General features: G+C 42.6%; 1 protein-coding gene across 13 annotated transcripts; it reads left to right on the top strand.

Moving 5' to 3' along the window:
- The first annotated feature begins 3247 nt into the window (after positions 1 to 3247).
- LOC103702277 (protein WHAT'S THIS FACTOR 1, chloroplastic) lies at positions 3248 to 17337 on the top strand. 13 transcript variants are annotated; one of them, XM_088701670.2, is made up of 4 exons: positions 3334 to 5843; positions 7274 to 7398; positions 14433 to 14656; positions 16851 to 17337. In XM_088701670.2, exon 1 carries the CDS (start codon positions 4468 to 4470, stop codon positions 5830 to 5832), a length of 1365 nt encoding a protein of 454 aa, XP_088557796.2. In that variant the 5' UTR covers positions 3334 to 4467; the 3' UTR covers positions 5833 to 5843; positions 7274 to 7398; positions 14433 to 14656; positions 16851 to 17337. The 13 variants fall into 13 exon arrangements, with proteins under 13 accessions (XP_038983108.2, XP_088557796.2, XP_038983096.2 ...); XM_088701671.2 differs by lacking the exon at positions 14433 to 14656 and adding an exon at positions 13653 to 13964 and having other exon boundaries at positions 3344 to 5843; positions 7313 to 7398; XM_088701672.2 differs by lacking the exon at positions 14433 to 14656 and adding an exon at positions 13653 to 13964 and having other exon boundaries at positions 3380 to 5799.
- The last annotated feature ends 2505 nt before the right edge of the window (positions 17338 to 19842 follow it).

Here is a 19842-nt window from a genome sequence, read left to right as displayed (position 1 = left end):
TGCTCGCATACACCCCACACAAAACCCACGGAGGAGCATCAGGTGCCGATACAACCATAACTACCTGTTGAGAGCAGTTATGGAAGACATCAAAGGTCGCCACCCCACGCCTCCACAGGAGCAAGATACCTCCCGACAACCCCTAGGACTCGACTGCGTATGTCTCCCAGTCCCTCCCCAGACGTCGTCTCAGACGTGCAAGCCCCTCACCAGATAGCCGGGTCTCACTAAGGACGCAGATCTCTGGGCAATGAATTTGCACTAACCGTTTGAAAGAAGACATGAAGGACGGCTTGGCTGCCCCCCTACAATTCCAAGCTAGGATCCTCATGGATCACAGTCCACATAGTCGGCCTCAGACCCATCCTCCCCCTGGTACGCGGGGCCAGCCTCAGGTACGATGCCTGGGCCCATCCCCTGCTCGTCAGAAGTGGATTGCATGACTGCCGCCCTGATATGCTGCACAGTAGTCATGTGGTCCGTACCCTCTCCTGGTCTCGGTGGCGCGGCCTGACACCCCTCCGGGAAAGGCCTGAGGTGATCCCTGGCCCTACTCCCACTAGAGGAGGCTTCCCCCTGCTCACCCGCAACCAGGGGCAGAGGGCCAAACCGGAAGACTCCATCGGGGCCAGTACCACCCTGCACATCCCATGGCTGTACCTCACTCAGGGGGGCATGGCCACCGTGCTCTCCTCGAGAGGGGGGGCTGTACCGAAATGGCCCAGCAGACTCCTCGCCCAGGCCCTGCACCGCGGGTACGGCACAACTCCCCGGGCCCGAAGCTGGCTGGGCCTTTGGGCCAGCAACAGCTTGGCCCAAGGATGCAACCGCGGGCTGGGCCGGAAGGCCCACCACCCGCGGCTCCACAGCAGACCGCGCGGCCTGCTGGCCGCGCGTAACATCGCGCGGGCCCAGCGGAACCTGGGCCCCCGCGACCGCAGCACCGGGCGCGGCCTCAGCGCCCGGTGCGTCCCTGGGTCTGGACGCGCCGATGGCACGCGGCGCGACAGCGGCGCGCGGCGCGCCAACGACGCCAGCCGCGCCGAGCTCACGGCCCCCATCCTGGGCCGCCCCCACCGGCCCACGGCCACGGCCCCGGCGCCCGGCCCTATGGGCCCTGGTGCGCTGGGCTGGCCCGTGCTGTTGGCCCCGGCCCACAACGGTAAGGGCCAGTTGGGCCCCCTGCCGAGCTTCCCCAGCTGGGCCAAGGCCCGCCAGCGGCCTCGGCCGCTTCTGGGTTTGGACTCGGGCCGCAACCGCCCGGCTGGACGCCGGATCGGCCCGACTCGGGCCTTCGCCGAGACACAGACTCGGCCCCGGGTCCCCCGACTCGGCCAAGAGATCGTCCGAGTCAGCTTGGAAGGGGCCGAAGGAGATCGCCGGGAGCCCAACCCCCCCATCGGCGAGCGGAGACCGGCGGCGTGCCACCTTCGCTGGCTTTTGCCAGCCGTCGGTGTCCGCCGGGGACACTGGCGTAGTTGGGCGAGCCACCGGGGGCGGCGGCCGAGTCGAAGACGAACCGGGCCCCGAGTGCGGCTCGCTCATCTTCCCCGGCCGCGGCGGCAGGGTCTCCCGATGGGGTCTCTGCCGTGACGCCACCATCTAGGGACCATAGATCGGTCCCTGCGCCTCCTCCCCACCGCCCGAAGACGGTTGAGCAGGCCCACCCCCCTGGTTCGCCTCCGCCGGGGACGAACCCGAAGCCCCAGTAGCGCAGGGGGTCGCCGGGAAGCGGCAAGCCCCTGCCTGGTGACCCATTCGCCCGCACCGGGAGCACAGGGCCGAGACACTTTCGAAGTCGAAAGGCTGCCATCGCACTTTCGTCTTCCCCTGGATCAGCACTCCAGGTAGCAGAGGCTTGGTAGTGTCGACCACCACCTTCACCCGGGCGAATCCCATCGCCTGACGTTGCTCCGTGACGCTGTCCACGGCGACCGGCCGGCCCACCCGAGCGGCTATATGGAATATGGTCGACGTAGACCAGTATTCCAGCGGCAGACGGGGCAAGCGGAGCCACACGGTGGCCGTCTGCACAGCCTCCTCCCCTGGTTCGAAGTCTGGAACCCATGGGGTCATGGCGAGCAGTTGCCCGGCCACCACCCACGGGCCGTCGCTCAACGCCCGGTCCCGGTCCTCCGTCGACCGGAACCTCAGGGCCAGGTAGCCGTCCGCAAGCGGGACGGCCACCACCTCCTTCAACTTTGAGCGGGCGGCGACATCTTTCGCCACCCACTCGGCTGGGACGCGGCGGCTGAAACTACGGACCACCGCCGCCCGCCCTTCCCACTCGAGCCGGGCCGCCGCAATCGGTTCCTCCGGAGGAGTCAAGACCTCCGGGAAACAGCGGCTCAGCCGCTCCACCTCCGCAGCCGTGGGCCACTGAGTCACCCACGGCCCCGGCCTCGTCCAAGCGTCAGGGCCCTTACCTTTTCCTCTCGCCGGTCCTTCCGTTGCCGTCCCCGCCGGTTGCTTCCCCTTCGGATCCATCGGGAGCCCTGCAAGGAAGAGGAAAGTGAGTAGTAGCAGCCCAGGGATCGCCGAGGTGTTCGTGTCGCTCGCCCCGCCGCCCGAAGACCTTGGGTGGCCGGCCTCCCGCGACACCAGAGAACCCCCGTCGCCTCCGTGTGTTTCTCCGGTTTCTCAGTGCCCCTGGTCCACTGGCCGGCCTCGTCTTAGGGCCACTCTCTCAGAGCCGAGCAGTCGTGTCGCTCGCCCTGCCGCCCGAGGACCTTAGGTGGCTGGCCTCCCGCAACACCGGGGAGACACCGTCGCCTAGCACACCGCCGAGAGGTGCTCCGGCGGGATACTAGCCGTTGTGAACGTCGGTGACCTGTCAACGGCGGGATACTAGCCGTTGGCGCTTTCTCAGAGCTCTTTCCACTTTAGTTTCAGAAGCCAAAGGCTTGAGTATATTCATACGCACATTATATTATATTCGCTCATCAATCTTTTGATATGGTTTAGACTATATCTGGCTGCCTTTTTTAATTTTTTTAAAAAAGTAACACCAATACTGTTTCAATCTTTTTTTTTTAATTTCTAATAATAGAAATATATTTGATGGTCATTATTATTATTATTATTTTTTGATACGACGGCTGCCCATCTTAATCTAGTATAGATACAACCAATAGAATCAAGGACAACAAAATGGCAAAACTGTGGAGGAAGGGTATTCTGGTCAGTATATAGAATTTTTCTGAAATGCTATGCTGCATAGAAGGCGATTCAGTTGAGAGTCCTGTTCACCTTTCTATATACATAAATTGTTTGAAAAATATTATACTTTTTTATCATCCGTCAGATATCGTCGAGAACTCCCATCCCCTCAATGCCCTTTCTCACATAACCAATTGGTTACTGTGGTCGAGCTGCTCTCAAGAACAAGGCGCACTACCTTTGGCTTCCGCTTCCGTCTCGCATATGCCTTTAGCTCTGCCGATATAAATGCCAGTCCATCCATGGATCATCCGCCCGCAGCAATGATATATGAGTCAATCACAAAACCCGCATATGATCGAAGCTCCCTCTAAGATGGGCAGGGGGAGCAACAAAAATAAAGAAGGGCCTCGTTGCTTTTTCTCGAAGAAGAGAGGAAGGAGAAGCGAGGAGAGAGGCAGTAAGATCGGGGTCATCGTAGCCCCAGCATTCAGCTTTCAATCCATAGCAGCTAGAAAGGGGGTAGCGCATGCCACAGCCACCCATAAATACTCAGCCTCCTAGTTGCCAAAGCCACAGCAGGAAAAACTTCAGGTGCTCTTAAAATTTCCTTCAATTTTTCTGGAACCCTACTTCTCGTCCTTCCGTCGTCGCTTCTTCCATTTCTGCCGTGCTCTTAAAAAAAAAACTCGACGGCCAACCCCCACTCGATAGCGCATAAGGAATGAGGGGCTTCCTTCTCGGATCCAAAATGGTTCCGAGGTTGTGACGCCGGCGGAGGCGGTGGATCGGCTCTTCCCTTAGAAGTTCTGTAATCCCTTTTTCTCCTCGTTTCCACGATTATCTTCCCCTTAGATGACTGAATCTGGAATCAGAAAGCAATCAGAACAAAGTTTTGTAAGATCCAGCCGGTGATACCGGTCTTCTCCAACTCTGTTTCTTCGTTTCAGTTCATGAAGGAAGTAATTTCTCTCAACTGAGTAAATAAGTTGCTGTTTGACTGTTCATCTTTTGTCCAGTTCCGGTTGCGAAGTCTTTAATTAATCGAAACTTTTCATTTGGGAATTTTAGCGAACATCCGTTGAGCATTCATATTTGGCGTATTTATCTGATTCTTACCACAGGCACGTTGTCGGCTCTTTGTTGTTGTTCATTCTAACCGTTGGTGGGGAAAGTCGGGATCTTTGAATTTGTTTTTCCACCATTGACGCTCGATATTTAAGATAGCTGATTTGAGTTCTTCTGAATCCCATAAACTTATGTGCTGTAAAGATACTTTTTGAGAGTGCAAGAAGAGTGTTCGCCAGAATGGCAGGTACTCCGGCTTTTGGTTTAACAAAGTTAACTAACAAAATTGGTGAAGGGTTTCTGATTCCTGCTGGTAACATGTTGACAGAAAGCACTGGATTGTCTTTTCATTGGTTCTTCATGGCCTCACAAAAGCGCACAATGACAAAAAGTAGAAGGGTGCAAGATCGCAGCAAGAAGAAGAGGGTTCATGATCTTGAGATAGCCACAGAGAGGTGGAAGGTTACTTCAAAAGTGTTAGTGGTGATTGAGGCATTGAAGAGAGAACCCGAACAAGTGATACCACTTAAAAGATTGGAGCAGTATCGGCAGCAGATTAATCTGAGTAAGCCACATAAGGTCGTACACTTTATCCGCAAGTCCCCAAAGCTGTTTGAGCTGTACAGGGACAAGAAGGGAGTGATATGGTGTGGGCTAACTAAGGAAGGCGAGGATCTTGTGGAAGAAGAGACTAGGCTATTGGAAGATCATTCTGAGAAAGCAGTTGAGTATGTTACAAGGTTATTGATGATGTCAGTGAATAAGAGGCTTCCAGTCGATAAAATTGCACATTTTAGACGAGATTTTGGTCTTCCTTATGATTTCAGAAATCGATGGATCCATATGTTTCCAGATCACTTCAAGGTTGTAAGAATTGAGGATGCTGAGTATTTGCAGCTTGTTTCATGGAATCCCGCTTGGGCTGTTACAGAGCTGGAGAAGAAAGCTATGGCAACAGGAACAATCTCCGATATTTCTCCTGAACCTGGAGTTCTTTTCCTTCCTTTTCCAATGAAATTTCCTTCGAATTACAAGAAGCTCTTTAGATATGGCGGCAAAATCGAGCATTTTCAGAAGAGGTCACACTTGTCTCCATATGCTGATGCTAAAGGGCTCTCACCTGGCTCGCAAGAGTTTGATAAGAGGGCTGTGGCAATCATGCATGAGATATTGAGCTTTACCATCGAAAAGCGGCTCGTTACTGACCACCTCACGCACTTTCGACGTGAATTTGTAATGCCTCAGAAGCTAATGAGGCTTCTTTTGAAGCACTTTGGCATATTTTATGTATCCGAAAGGGGTAAGCGTCTCAGTGTGTTTCTGACAGAAGCATATGAAGGTTCTGAGTTGGCTGATAAATGTCCCTTGGTTCTCTGGAAGGAGAAGATCCTGAGGCTTACTGGTTACAGAGGAAGAAGAAAGAGAATTGAGAGTTCTAATGAGTTCTCTGATGTTGAGGGTGCTCTATTTGATGGTGACTTTGATAATCAAACTACATTTATGAATCTTGAGGATGGTGAGATTGATGGTACCATAGACGATTCTTCCCTTGTAGATGATTCTGAGATGAAGGTAGGAGAGGTGTATGATTCTTATAAAGATTGAATCCACTTGAGGTTTGTAGTCTTATGTTAAAAGAAACTCTTACTGTATTTCTTGATTAAGTCTAGAATATTCTGTTTGTTTGCAACAATAATCCATACTTATGGTGGTCTCATCTTGATATTTTGCCGCACAATTTTGAAATCTTGCAAGTTGTTGCTCCTTTCTTCTATCTCTTCCATGCTTTACATGTTATCTCCAATCAGTCTTTGCTCCAAGGTGCTGTCATTATGCTGCATTCTTAATGTGAAATTCTGTGTTAATAAATTTTGATGGGTTAACCTTCTTTCACGTAAAAGAAAGAAAAAGAAAAGAAAGAAACTTTACTAAACTTATGAACCGCCCTATTTAAATTGCTGTTATCTTTTACATTTGCAAAGTTTTGTAATAGGTTTAATGGCCAAAAGGTTTGAAGTATTGGTAGGGCAATGTTCACAAATAAAGGTCCTCTCCACAATGCTACTGACTAGAAGGAGATCATTCGTTCAAAGAATATGAGACACAGAGATACATGTCCAAAAATTTCGGATTTAACCTCAATAATAAATATCAGGCAGCCTTCAGGGACCTTGGTACCATTAGCTTGCCAAGTAATCCTACAGAATAACCTCAGTGAACATCACAATTCAAATAGGCAAACATAAAGAGCCTTAATTTCTGATTCGTTGGTGTTACTGGTATGAACCCCCAATAATTTTGAATTGACTCCTACAGAATCCACTGCTACTGACATCTGATCCATGGTCAAAAAACTAGGTTCATTTTCCCTATTGGTGGAGGTCCCACTTGAAGATATGCTTGCTTTGTCTAGGGTTGAGATACATTTCTGTCCTTGCACTACTCAAACCTGACTTACTGAAATTACCTTTTTGTTTCAATGAACCCAAAAGTTCGACTTGTTCTGTATACTAACCATAAGCAAGCCAATGGAAATGTTGTTTTCCTTAGGGTCCTCTGGTTCCACTTATCTCTGAAGTCCCTAGAGGGATTCACAAATAATGTCTACCAGAAACATTAGCTGTGCGGAAGTTCTTCTGACCTATATTAAATTAAGTTTCATGGTTAACAATACTCATGAGAATACCAAGGACCTTGACAGAGTGTCAGTTCTTGCTAGCCATGGAGAAAAAGAAAAGGAAGCCAGGAAGGTTTGGTGGTGAGGTGGGATTGATGGCTGAAAAGCACCAATGTACAAATTACAATTCGAGGGCTTTAGATATTTTTTATTTTCTACTGAAAGATGTCACAGGGGGTTGATATGTTAAGCTACCAGCATACAATACTTGAGGAGAAATCCTTTTCCAAGAAAGACGCTTGAAATTTGCACCACCAAATTCTGGAGCAGACAACTCTTAAAGTGAAACAATCCACTATTTTGACTCTGCTTTGATTTATTTGGTTTTTTTTTTTTTTGTGGTAACTGAGCTTGTAGCTTGTGCTGCAGGCTGAGCAATGGATGGATCCTGACTGAGTTATATTTCAGGCCTCAAACATGAACCACCATGCAGCCTATATTGGATTGTACACTTATATAGCATGTTGAAATTCTCATAGTTAGAGAATAAGGAGGTAAGAACAACTTCTCCTTCATCTTTAATGTGTTTTGCTGTGCCTTAGAATTCAATGACAGTTCAGTCTCCTGTATTTTAGATTTGATATAATCAATATGTTTGCTGACACCAAATCAGAATCAGATTAAACTTTAAAGGGAGATTTCTAAATAGAAGCACATTTTTCTTTTTTAAGATGCATTACATCACCAATGAAATCCAATATTGCTATGTGCACTTTATGGGGATCATGGAGGGTTGTATATGTGTATCTATGCTATGGATTGATTTAAATTCATGTGGCAATGCATATATACACGTATATATGTAGCTGCATGCTTTGTGTTAGTAAACATTTTCCCAATAATTGAAGACTAGCCATCCAAATAAATAGCACAGAACTAAGATATATTTGAACCACCCATTGGATGCAGCGTCCAATTTAAAGTCGATAGATGGACAATTTTAATTGTGCACAAGAATGAGGCATGAAATTTTTCAACTTAGGTGTTAACAAGTGGAAATCAGTAACTTTCAATGAAAAAGCTGCTCTCAACATTTAGGTTTCGTTATCTCTACTTTTTCTCTTGATTAGAATTGTTTGCTCTAAGAAAATTCCATCATTAGACTCCATTAATCCAGTTCTTGTGCCCCTTCTTCTTCTTGGTTTTTGTTCTTGAGTAACTACTCTACTGTATAGTTGATCAGATCGGAAAGAATGAAGATTTTCTTTAGCCCGCTCAACTCGAATCTCTCAAAAGAAAACTATAAAAAGATAGAAGAATTGTGAAAGTAGGGCTTAAGTCCTCTTTTCTTTCATTGATGATCCATACCACTTAAAATGAGGTACACAGCTCCTATTTATAATACTTGTAAGGTCCTCCCTTTCATAATTTGGGTTGAATTCCTCTCCTAGTTCGAATAAGAGTAGGCATCTTAAAATAAATATGACTAATAAAATATTCTAAAAAAAGCTAAAATTTATTTTAGAAAAAATAAAATTTTTGAGGAGATAGATCTTGACTTTTATATTAACTTTGCCTTCTATCGCTCCATCTAATTCTTCTCGGATAGAAAGCTATGCCCAATCAAAGTTTACCTGAAAAAAAAAACTTTCGATTTGATCAGCCCGTTTCGGAGCCTAAATAGTGAAATTTCGTCCCACTTCAACCTTTTAGTTATAGATCTCGAAAAGCTGCCCAATTTCAAAAAAAAAAAAAAACATCTCTGTTGGGTTTTTTTTTTTTAAAGAACAGAGTGCTACTCTCAATTAATAATTAAAACATTACAATATTTAAAGTTTGAAAAATAACAACCACTAACAACATGATCCGAAACTTGCTCCACGATTACAAAGAACAAAATAACTAATTCCTAAAAAATAGGAACAAACTTTGACACAATCAACTTGACCAAAACACGTGGACATGTTTCAGTCCTGAAGCATTTTCCTAACACTCCTCCTTGCTTTAGGAGCTGCAAACACCAAGTCTTGACCTCAGAAACTCGAACTTGCAAGCAGGCAATGGTTTGGTTAAAATGTCTGCAACTTGATCTTCTGTTTTGCAGTAGACAAGAATCACATCTCCATGTTTCTGTACTTCCCTTAGGAAGAATAACTTGATGTTAAAATGCTTAGTCTTCCCATGAAACACGGGATTATGAGAGATAGCAATAGCAGCTTGGTTGTCAACAACAATCTCTGTGCTTTCCTTCTGCTCCAGATTAAGATCAACTAAAATTTTCCTCAGCCATAAAGCTTGATTAACAATAGCTGTTGCAGCAATAAACTCTGCTTCGGCAGTGGATTGAGCTACAGTTTCTTGCTTCTTCGAGCTCCATGAGAAAACACCAGAGCCAAGAGTAAAACAGTAACCTGAAGTGCTTCTCATATCATCAATAGAACCTCCCTAGTCACTGTCAGAAAAGCCAACCAGCTTGAACTCCTTGCTTCTTGTGAACTTAACACCAAAATCACTTGTGCCCTTGACATATCGAATCACTCTCTTGGCAGCCTTGAGATGTAATTCACTTGCACAGTGCATGAATCGAGACAAAATACTTACAGCATTCAAGATATCAGGCCTTGTTGCTGTGAGATACATCAAGCAACCAATCAAACTCCTGAAATATCCTTCATCAACTTTGTCAGCACCATCTTCTTTGCACAGCTTCTCTTTTTGATTCATTGGAGTGCTTGCTGCCTTGCATTCCTCCATCTGAAACTTCTTCAGTATTTCCTTTGCATACTTCTTCTGACAGATGAAAACTTCACCTTGCCCTTGCTTGATCTCCATGCCAAGGAAATAGGACATGAGCCCGAGATCTGTCATTTCAAACACCTTCATCATCTCCTGTTTGAAATTTTGAATATGATCTGCATTGTTTCCTGTAACTAGTAGGTCATCAACATACAGTGAAACAATAAGAATGTCAGTACCATTGTGCTTGACATACAAGGTTGTTTCTGATAGACTTTTCACAAATCCCAAGTTCAGCAAACATTCGTCAATTTTGCTATACCAAGCTCTTGGAGCTTGTTTTAGACCATAAAGGGCCTTCTTGAGAAGACAGACTTTATCTCCTTCATCTTCCTTCACAAATCCTTCGGGCTGCTCAACATAAATTTCTTCCTGTAAGACACCATTTAAAAAAGCTGATTTGACATCCAACTGGAACACTTTCCAGCCCTTTTGTGCAGTTATTGCAAGTAGTAACCTGATTGTGTCCAATCTAGCAACAGGAGCAAAAGTATCAGAGTAATCAACACCAAAGATTTGGGCATACCCTTTAACCATAAGCCTAGCTTTGTGCTTGTTGATTGATCCATCAGCGTTAAGCTTGGTTCTAAACACCCACTTTACTCCAATTACCTTCCTGCCTTGAGGTCTGTCTACAAGGATCCAAGTCTTGTTCTTCTCTATCATTGACAGCTCCTCTTCCATTGCAGCTATCCACTTTTGATCCTTTTTTGCTTCAGCATAGTCAGCAGGTTCACATACAGCAACATTGCACCTTTCATAAACATCTGAGAGCAACCTTGTTCCTCTCACGGAAGCATCATCCACTGTTTCATTCTGCCAGTCATCTTCTTCTTCGATGCTTGAACCAGAAAACTTGAGTTTCAGCTCTGCCATGGTCTGACCCTTCTTCTCTGCATCATCCCAACTCCACTCTTCATCCTCCACGAAGTGAACATCCCTGCTAACAACAATATTTCCAGTTTGTGGCTGGAAAATTTTATAGGCCTTGCTGACAGTACTATAGCCTATAAAAATACCTGGTGAAGCTCTCCTATCAAGCTTGTCACGCTTGCTCTTTGGAACATGAGTGAAACACAAGCAACCAAATACTTTAAGGAATTTCAGAGATGGTTTATAACCATACCATGCCTCAAACGGTGTCTGTTCCTTCAATGCCTTTGTGGGAAGCCTGTTTTGAAGAAACACAGCCGTATTTACTGCCTCTGCCCAAAACTTCTTTGGCAAATTCTTCTCATGCAGCATGCATCTTGACATCTCCATGATGTATCTATTTCTCCTCTCACTAACTCCATTCTGCTGAGGAGTATAAGGGGTTGTAAGCTGATGCTCTATGCCTGCATCTTCACAAAACTTGTCAAATTCTGCCGAAGTGTACTCCTTCCCATTATTAGTCCTTACAATCTGAATTTTGCAGCCACTTTCATTCTCAACTCTTGCCTTGAACTTCCAAAAAACTTTTAAAGAAGGTGTTCTTTGAGGGCCTGCAACATCCGTGTGGATGAGCTGCAATTTGTGAGTGGCTCTCCAGGTTGACTTCGGGAATGACTTCCTATTTTGCTTTCCAAACTGACATGCTTTACAGTTTGGTAGGTGATCATCAAGTTCTGGAAGATCTTCTACCATCAGCTTGGACTTCATTTGCAGCAGACCTTGGTGGTGATAATGTCCGAGCCTCTTGTGCCACACTTCTGTGATATTTTCTTTGGCTGGAAAAGCTAATTGCTCCTTCTCCAATGGATTGAGTGAAAAACTCTTCCCTTTCATTTCCACTTTGAAGATTTCTTGATCAGCTGCATCTTTAATTAGGCAATATTTGTCTTCGAAAACAACTTTGAAACCTCTTTGAATCAGTTGGCCAACACTTAACAAGTTTTGATCAATTTCAGGAACAAAAAGAACATCGGGAATGAGCTTTGTACCTGAACAGCTTGCAATTGCAACTGTCCCCATTCCTTTGACTGAGATATAGTCACCATTTCCAATTCTGATTTTGGTGATATTTGTTGGCCTCAAGTCTTTGAAAAGTTCCTTGTCATAGGTCATATGATTGGTGCAGCCACTGTCAATCAGCCAATTTTCACTTGATTTGCTGCCAGTGAAACATGTAGCCACGAACAGTTGATCCTCCTCCTCTTGATCAGCAATCTTAGCCTCTTCACCATGTTGTTGGTTCCTGTTTTTGCAGATTACAGCTTCATGCCCCATTTGGTTGCATTTGGTGCACTTGACGTCTGGTCTTCTCCAACATTTGAAAGGAGGATGACCCTTTCTGCCGCAGTGTTGACATGGAGGATAAGAACCCTTCTTGACTCCTGCTTTGTTGTTGGCTGAAGGTTCTCCAGTAGGATTTTGATTCTTCTTGAAAAACTTCTTCTTCTTGTTGTTCCTCGCATTCTCATGATGCTTGGCTGGCAAGGCTCCTTCAACAGCACCTTCTTGTCTCATGGCTCTTCTTTGCTCCTGTGCTTGCAAAGCGTTGAGAATCTCTGCAAGAGTGATTTGAGTCAGATCCTTGGTATTTTCCAAGACTGAAATAGATGCCTCAAATTTTTCAGGCACTGTTACAAGAATTTTTTCAACAATTCTTGAGTCCTTAAACGCAGAACCAAGTAATCTGATTCGGTTTGCAATGTCTAGTAACCTATCAGAATACTCTTTAATTGATTCTGTTTCCTTCATCTTCTGCAGCTCGAATTCTCGAATCAAGTTTAGCACACGCATTCCTTTGATTCTTTTATCTCCCTCATACTCTGACTTGAGATAATTCCATATCTCATATGCTGACTTCAGAGTCATAATCCGAGTGAAGATAGTAGATGAGACTGCAGCGAACAAGCAGGCCTTTGCCTTGGATTTCTTTGTCTTCTTCTCCTTCTGCGATTTGATTTGCGCCATGGTAGGATTGTTTGGGAGAGCAGGAATTTCATAATCCTCTTCCACTGCTTCCCAAATATCCAAAGCTTCCATATACGCCTCCATACGAACTGCCCAAACCTGGTAGTTGTCTCCATCAAACACCGGTGGAGAAATTGAAGAGAAACTGGAACTTGCTTCTACGTCCATGACACAGCAACCTCACACACTCACTCACAGATCCCGTAAGAAGAGAGCTCTGATACCAATTGTTGGTTTTTTTTTTTTAAAGAACAGAGTGCTACTCTCAATTAATAATTAAAACATTACAATATTTAAAGTTTGAAAAATAACAACCACTAACAACATGATCCGAAACTTGCTCCACGATTACAAAGAACAAAATAACTAATTCCTAAAAAATAGGAACAAACTTTGACACAATCAACTTGACCAAAACACGTGGACATGTTTCAGTCCTGAAGCATTTTCCTAACAATCTCAATCAAATATCGTATGACCATTATGGCCTCTAGAAGTTTGGCATGCGACTCGGATTTCCGATGGGGTGGATCTCACTTCTGAATTCTGTCCAACCCTGCTCGTAGTAGTAAAAGTGGTCCACATGAAGTCTGAGGATCCTCCTGGATTAATAGTGGTCTGTTTTTACAGAACTATATTCTCTTTTTACCACTATTAGAGGAGCCTTGGTACAGCAAATCCAAAAGGCGAGCTTCTAAAGCATTTAAAAGACAACCCTCTCCTTATTCAAACTCAAGTTGGGCACTTGCTAAGGAAGATACTTCCGAAAGCCAGGCTATATTGTTTCTCTGACTAAATTGTGTCCATTATCCTCATCCAACTATCAAACTAAAAAGGCTCCATCCAACTTTTCCCATGTCCACATTTGGAGGAGCACAAAATTTCTTTCTTATAAATGCAATCTGTTTAACTAGGAGGAACAGAATCACTAACAGTGTATGAACATGCAACTCTATACAACACTGCATATGGTCTTTCTCTAACTTGTCATATTCCTCCTATGTGTTCTACTTGTATATTACTTTAGATTTGTGTGCTAGCATTCTCGTCGCCTTAATTTTAAAAATCTACAGTCGAAGTGGGAGCTTACTGCCTATAATTTTGATAATCACAGAATCAGGAGGTAGTAAAGTTTGAGGACGTAGATGCCCCACTTCAGAACAAAGGCACAATCTTCCCTGTTCAAAGGGTGGGAAAAGAGGGAAGGTACCAAAATGGAGTCAAAACCAAAGAAGAAATTAAGCTGCTTTAGAGGACAGACAAGAATGGAAGCTTTCACACTAATATCAACAATGCACACCACTACGTTTCTTGTGATCGAGACCAGAGTTGGATTCCCAACCGTGAGAAAGGCATCAAACAGCAATTTGCATGCTTTTATACTAGTTCCTCTATTGATCATACTCCCTTCCATTAGCCTCAATAGGTAAGGCTTCCTCCCGAGGATCGTGACTCTTATGAAAATCTATTTTTATTTTTAATCAAGCAATAAAAGGCAAGAGCAGTTCTAGTCATGCTTCAAATCTTGGTCAGGTTATTGAAAAGTGTTTTAATCAATATATTATTCTATCATTGATTTGTGTTCTTTTTGGGGTTGAATATCTTTCTTTTCTTTTCTTTTCTTTGCATGCGTTTAAACTTGTTCCTGCGGTCATGATACATATTCATCTTTTTCTAATTATTAGGTTCAACTCATCTTGTCCTCTCCAATACTAGCACTTCTCGGTATTGAAGCTAATCATGTATCACACTAAGAAAAAAGTAAATGTGTGATTTTTTTTTCTTTTTTTCCTCAGAAAGATGTGCTTTACAGAATTCTTCTATAAAAGGAAAAGAAATGTACCGCTTCTTGTGCAGGGGTTTACTGACATTTATCATTTCTATAATTAAATAGGTTTTTTTTCTCTCAATCTTGCGATGCAATAAACAACTGCACATGGTCTGATTTTATGAGGCCACATGGGATTCATGGCAACTTTTTCTGTGGGATGCTCATGAAGTATAGCCAATGGAAAATTCTTCATCATCTCACAGACACATGGCGTTCGTTTGGCAAAACAAATTTATTGTTCATTTAATGCTCACCAAAAGCTTGGGCTATGGGGATCTACAAACTTGGTAGTTTGACTTCCATATGAACTGTATATAAATAAGGAATGTTTTTTCATATGTACTGATGAAGAATCTTCTTTTATGCCACTTTTGTTTGAGTTTGGGAAGAGCTGAGCTGTCGATCTAGATCTGAGTAGATGAGATACCGTGTCATGGACCCATTCATGAACAGTAGATTCAGACTAAGTAGAGGAAATGCCTTATCATGGATCCATCGAGCAAGGCTTGTCATATTCATATAAATCATTATTTTTTCTGGCATATCAATATAGAATATGGTGTCATAGGCTTAAAACACGGAAACAATCTCTACGCATGCAGGGGAAGGCTGCATACATCTAACCCTCTTCAGACCTTACAGTGGCAGAAACCTCATGTATTGGGGCGCCTTTTTGTTTCATGAATACTGGAAGATAGAACTGATTTAAAACTACGTCTGCTTGATGGCTCTGAACCCTTGCATCACTATAATCTGCTGCCAGAAACTCAGCAGTCATCCATTTTTGACTGGCGGATGCCAATTTGTGAGGTTGTTGACAGCTATGTATTTTAAGTCCTTCAATTTTGAGTCCTCATGTAGTTAATGATAGCACCATCAATGTTACTTGTCTCAATTTGTGGTTCCTTAGCATGGTTTATGTAACACAAGGCTGTCTTTGTGTCGGTTAAGGCAGATGTAAGTCTTATGGTCTTAGGGGGAAAAAGTACTCTAATAAGGGATTTTTATACCAGATCCTTGAATTGTGATTTAATATTGAAATTGCGAACGCTTGTTTCTACATGCATCTTTTATAGTCATGCATATTATTTAGAAACATATGCAGGAAGGAGCATATGTTGCAAATTTTCAAAATGATATAAACTTTGGGCGTTCAACAAACCATATGATGTATGATTACCAAAAGAATAAAAATAAAAGATACAAGATAAACATATAATGTATGTTGTATAGCTGTGTTCATCCAAAATTACCTTAATCCCTTTTCTCTCTCCAATAAAAATAGGTTACCTTAATCCCTTGTTCTTAAAACTAAATGAATACTGGCCAGGATTGTTCAGAAGAGATATTTCATCCGAATTGTTTTGTTTTTTTCTATTTCCTCATGCCATACTGGAAATAGGTAGATAGTAATTTTTGTCTCCGTTCAGCATCTACTGAATGTCAATAATATGGGTGGAATTAGTAATACATCAACAACATTTAGCACCTATGGTGCACACTTTAATATTTAGTTGCTTGATTTTTCTTCTGTTATTCCATTTCACATTCTAGCATGTCTTTATCTTCATAATGTTGTTTTATTAAAATTTGCTGTATACTACATAGTGATAGTTACAAACTTAGAACAAGTTATAATGCATTTTTCTATAAACACTCATCAAGCTGTCATTTTTCTGACCATCTTATCGATTTTTCAAGCTAGTATATTACTTTTCTAGTTGCAACCCCAATCCACCACAACTGACCGAAATCAGAGAATATGAAGGGTTCCCATCTCAAGCTAGCTCATACATGCAACAAGATCAAAATTTCTAGCCTTTCTAAACTGTCGCTTATCACCATTCCTAAAGAATAAGTTTCTCAATCCGTCATATGTTACTCTGCAGTCTGAGTTCTTTTCCCCTCCATCTTATGTAATTCTATATTTCTAGAACCTTTCTTCCTTCATTTCATAAGGAATATTTTCTTGTTTCAAATGGAAAATTTTCTTTCCAGCTCCTATTCTAAATGATCTGTCCTTCTAGTACAGCTTTTGTAATATGTCCTTTAAAAAATATCCTAAGTCAACAGCTTGTAAAATCCTTTCTGAAAGGAGTAAAATAAACATTGGGAGGAAGGGTTATTCATTGGTCTAGTTAATCTGATAGCTCCACCTATATAAGATTATTCTGCCTAGAAAATGGATAAGTATCTATATGCCATATTGTCGTCTTCTCAATGAGGTATGTATTTGGTACTAAATTATTTGATCATCATTTGAAGATTTAATCTTTCTGTTCAGACAGCTGACGGCACCCGTTTGCCATTTGGCATCCATGTTTTCCCCTTGTTATCACTCTGATTAGGTGGGAGAAGTTGATTGATCATGCTATTGTCATACTTTATTTATTTGTTTAATGAATCCCTCGCCTGCAATCCACCGAAAACATTGTTAGACTTCGACTCTTTCTAAGTTTTTTTTTTTTGCTGTCACTGAAGGGACCGGCATATGTGATCAGGTTGTTGCTCATCACCAACACCTAACCAACCATGTTGATTCATTTGAGTAGGTGTCTCAGGCCCTTGGATGATCGGCCGGGTCGACTGCGGAGAGCCACTGAACTTCATTCTTTCCTCCGGTTTGAACTTTCCGACCACCTTCAAGCCGAGCTTATCATATGGATGGTTGACCATTCTGCCCGCCGTAACAAATCAAGTTCCATGGCAGCCTGGACCGGTGGATTACTCTTCGTTCTCTCCATATCCTTGTAATAAATTTATAGTAGGTAGTTGTTGTTTGGTTTCAGAGAAGTATTCAATGGCTCTTTGAGAATTAGCTCTAGGTGACTTTCTACTTTAGTTAAAGAACAGTGAATTCCATTTATTGAGACCATGTGGGTGGAGATCCAAAGTAGGATCTGTGGGTCACGAAACTTGAAAACTGACTTTAAGTGGCATGGCTATTGGGCATATAGGCTAACAAGGAGAGATGAGGGCTTGTGTCAATGCTTTCTGAAGTGTTATTAAACCATGATGGAAGTTCTACCAGGGAAAACCATGATGGAAGTTTCTGTTAAGCATAAGTATATGATGGGCCCGGAGAAAAAATATCAAATATTTGGGTAATGGTGGGTAAAAAGCCTTTTGAGTCGTTGTTTGATGTATTATTTTTTTTTGGATATTTTTAGATTCATTTGGTTTGCGGTGAGAATTTTTTATCACTGGAATATTTTTTTTGGGAGATTGATTCCTAGGAATATAATACTTGAAAAAATGGTTTTGACATATTTAATTAACTATGGGAAAGTGGCACATTCTAGAGTAGCTTATATTTAGTTGAGCATCTACTTTAGTAAAAAAGTTGTGCGAAATATTTATTATACTCTTATTCATAGATTTTGATAGCTTAATGATAGTTTTGAAAAAAAAAAATTCTAATTTTCAACAGATGGGAAAATAGTTTTTTCATGTTTTTTATGGGTTTTTCTTTCTCATGAAATATGTGAATCCTATTTCAATAGAAATGCTACTTTTTCATCTCTTTTTTTTAAAAAGTCCAACCAAATAAGATTTTTTTTTTTTTATTTTCTTGCGGACCACATTTTTTCCGTTCTTTTCTCACGAACCAAATATATGGTTTTTCATAGATTGACCTTATGTACTGTGTATGTATACGAAAGAGAGAGCTTCCAGCAGATCCAAGTCCTGGCCATCACTTGTTGATTAATCTAAAATCACAATCTGACTCAAAATTTAGGTACCACCTAACCTGTATCTGCCTACAAACGGCCGCTGTTGCACTTCTCGATCAGAAACTATTTTGGATCCAACTCTGTAAGATCTGGACGAGTGACAGACTAAACTCAGAGTCATCCCTAACAATGGGATAGAAAGTGAAGGGAAATGTTGGATTATGATATCGATATTTCCAGCCTTGAATTGTAATCTTGAAAACTACCGATACATTATTACAAGGAAACAACGATTGTTTTCTTTCTTAATAAATTGGTTTTGATTAGTGTATGATGAGAAAAATTCTTTCTATTTATTAGTATAATTTAATATGCCTTTTGCTTCTGATTTATGGAAATCTATTAATTAAAATGACCTGGATTCATAGAGATATATGAGATAAAATAATTATAAAATCATTTTGTGAGTGAATTAGAAGAGGCAAGATAAGGTGATTTGAAACTTTATATGGAATTGACAATTCCCCCATCTTTTTATACTTCTATAAATCAAATTGCAAACCGGTTGCAAGCTTGTGGGCGTTGTGTTTGTTGGAGGATGGTGGCTTTAGCTGCCTTGGCCTACGTTGGTGACAGATATTAATTTCCACGAGAGCTCTTGAATAGAAAGAGGAAGAGTCGAACTAGAACTCTCCATGACTCCATCCGAAAGATAGCACCATCATCCGAAAGTTGAAGAAACTCCAAATCCATCAACCAGTGCCTAAATACCATAAAGTATGTTGGAACTAAGCCTTTCGAATTGACTGTTGCTCTGCGTTGTTTGAGTCTTGAAGGGCCACCTTCTCTCGCTTCCTGAGAATGTTGTTTGACTTTACTTGAGCTAAATTAACACACGGTTAATGAGACCCCTGTCCTCTACGTTTAGGGAGGGGGAAAACCATCAGGTAAAGGATTGGAAACCATCTTGGCCATATGATATGAGCCATCATCTCCTCGTCAAGTCAATAAAACCACTTGGCGAATTGAAAATAATTTTACATTTCCAATGATGTTCTAATATGGACCAAGTAAATTTCACATCTAGATTCGGTGACATTTAGATGCCACTCTAAACCCCTCAACTTGATTGACATGCAGATGCAACCAAGTGAGGATGAGATTTAGATGCAATCAAGACAAGACTTTATATTGCCAATGGTATTTTACTTCTTTTTTTTTTTGGTATAATGGCGTCTCATTACATACGTCCGTGAATACGTCCTGAATAATCACAATACAAAATACGCTCTAGTGCCAATGGCACATGCTTCAAAGCTCTCCATATGACTACTTCAGAATGTTGTGCAGCAAAGGAGGCGGCCAATTTATATCAACTTCAGATACAATGACATTTATATGCCATTCTAGGCCTCTAAACTCAAATTGACGTCCGGATGAAGTCACGGGATGGGTGAGTTTTAGATGCAATATAAAAACAAAAAACATTGCTAATGATGCTTTAATTAGGCGGGACCAAGTTGTTTCACATGTGAATACAACGCCATTTAGATGCCGCTCTAAGCCTCAATCAAGAAAGGGTTGAGTTTAGGTGCGATCGAGACGCGTATCATGAAAGAGAAAGGCTTGCACACTTTTTTAAATCCATGAACAGCCTGCTTTGAATTCAACCCTTGTGCCTTCATTCAATCAATGGGGAATTCATGGCAGTGCCAACCACACACCCACTTGTTCGGTGCAAACATTAACTGTCACTCACCCACTACCCCCATTCGTATAAATCCTCCCTCTCTCAACCA

This window comes from Phoenix dactylifera, chromosome 7 (assembly GCF_051530095.1).
Source record: "Phoenix dactylifera cultivar Ajwa chromosome 7, Ajwa_hap1_PhDact_Kaust_v1.1, whole genome shotgun sequence".
NCBI lineage: Eukaryota > Viridiplantae > Streptophyta > Magnoliopsida > Arecales > Arecaceae > Phoenix > Phoenix dactylifera.
Note: the sequence above shows the minus strand (reverse complement) of the source record. Positions and strands in the feature narration are given on the sequence as shown.

Coding starts and splice junctions, on each gene's coding strand:
- LOC103702277 (XM_039127168.3), top strand. CDS start 4,468: ATGGCAGGTACTCCGGCTTTTGGTTTAACAAAGTTAACTAACAAAATT.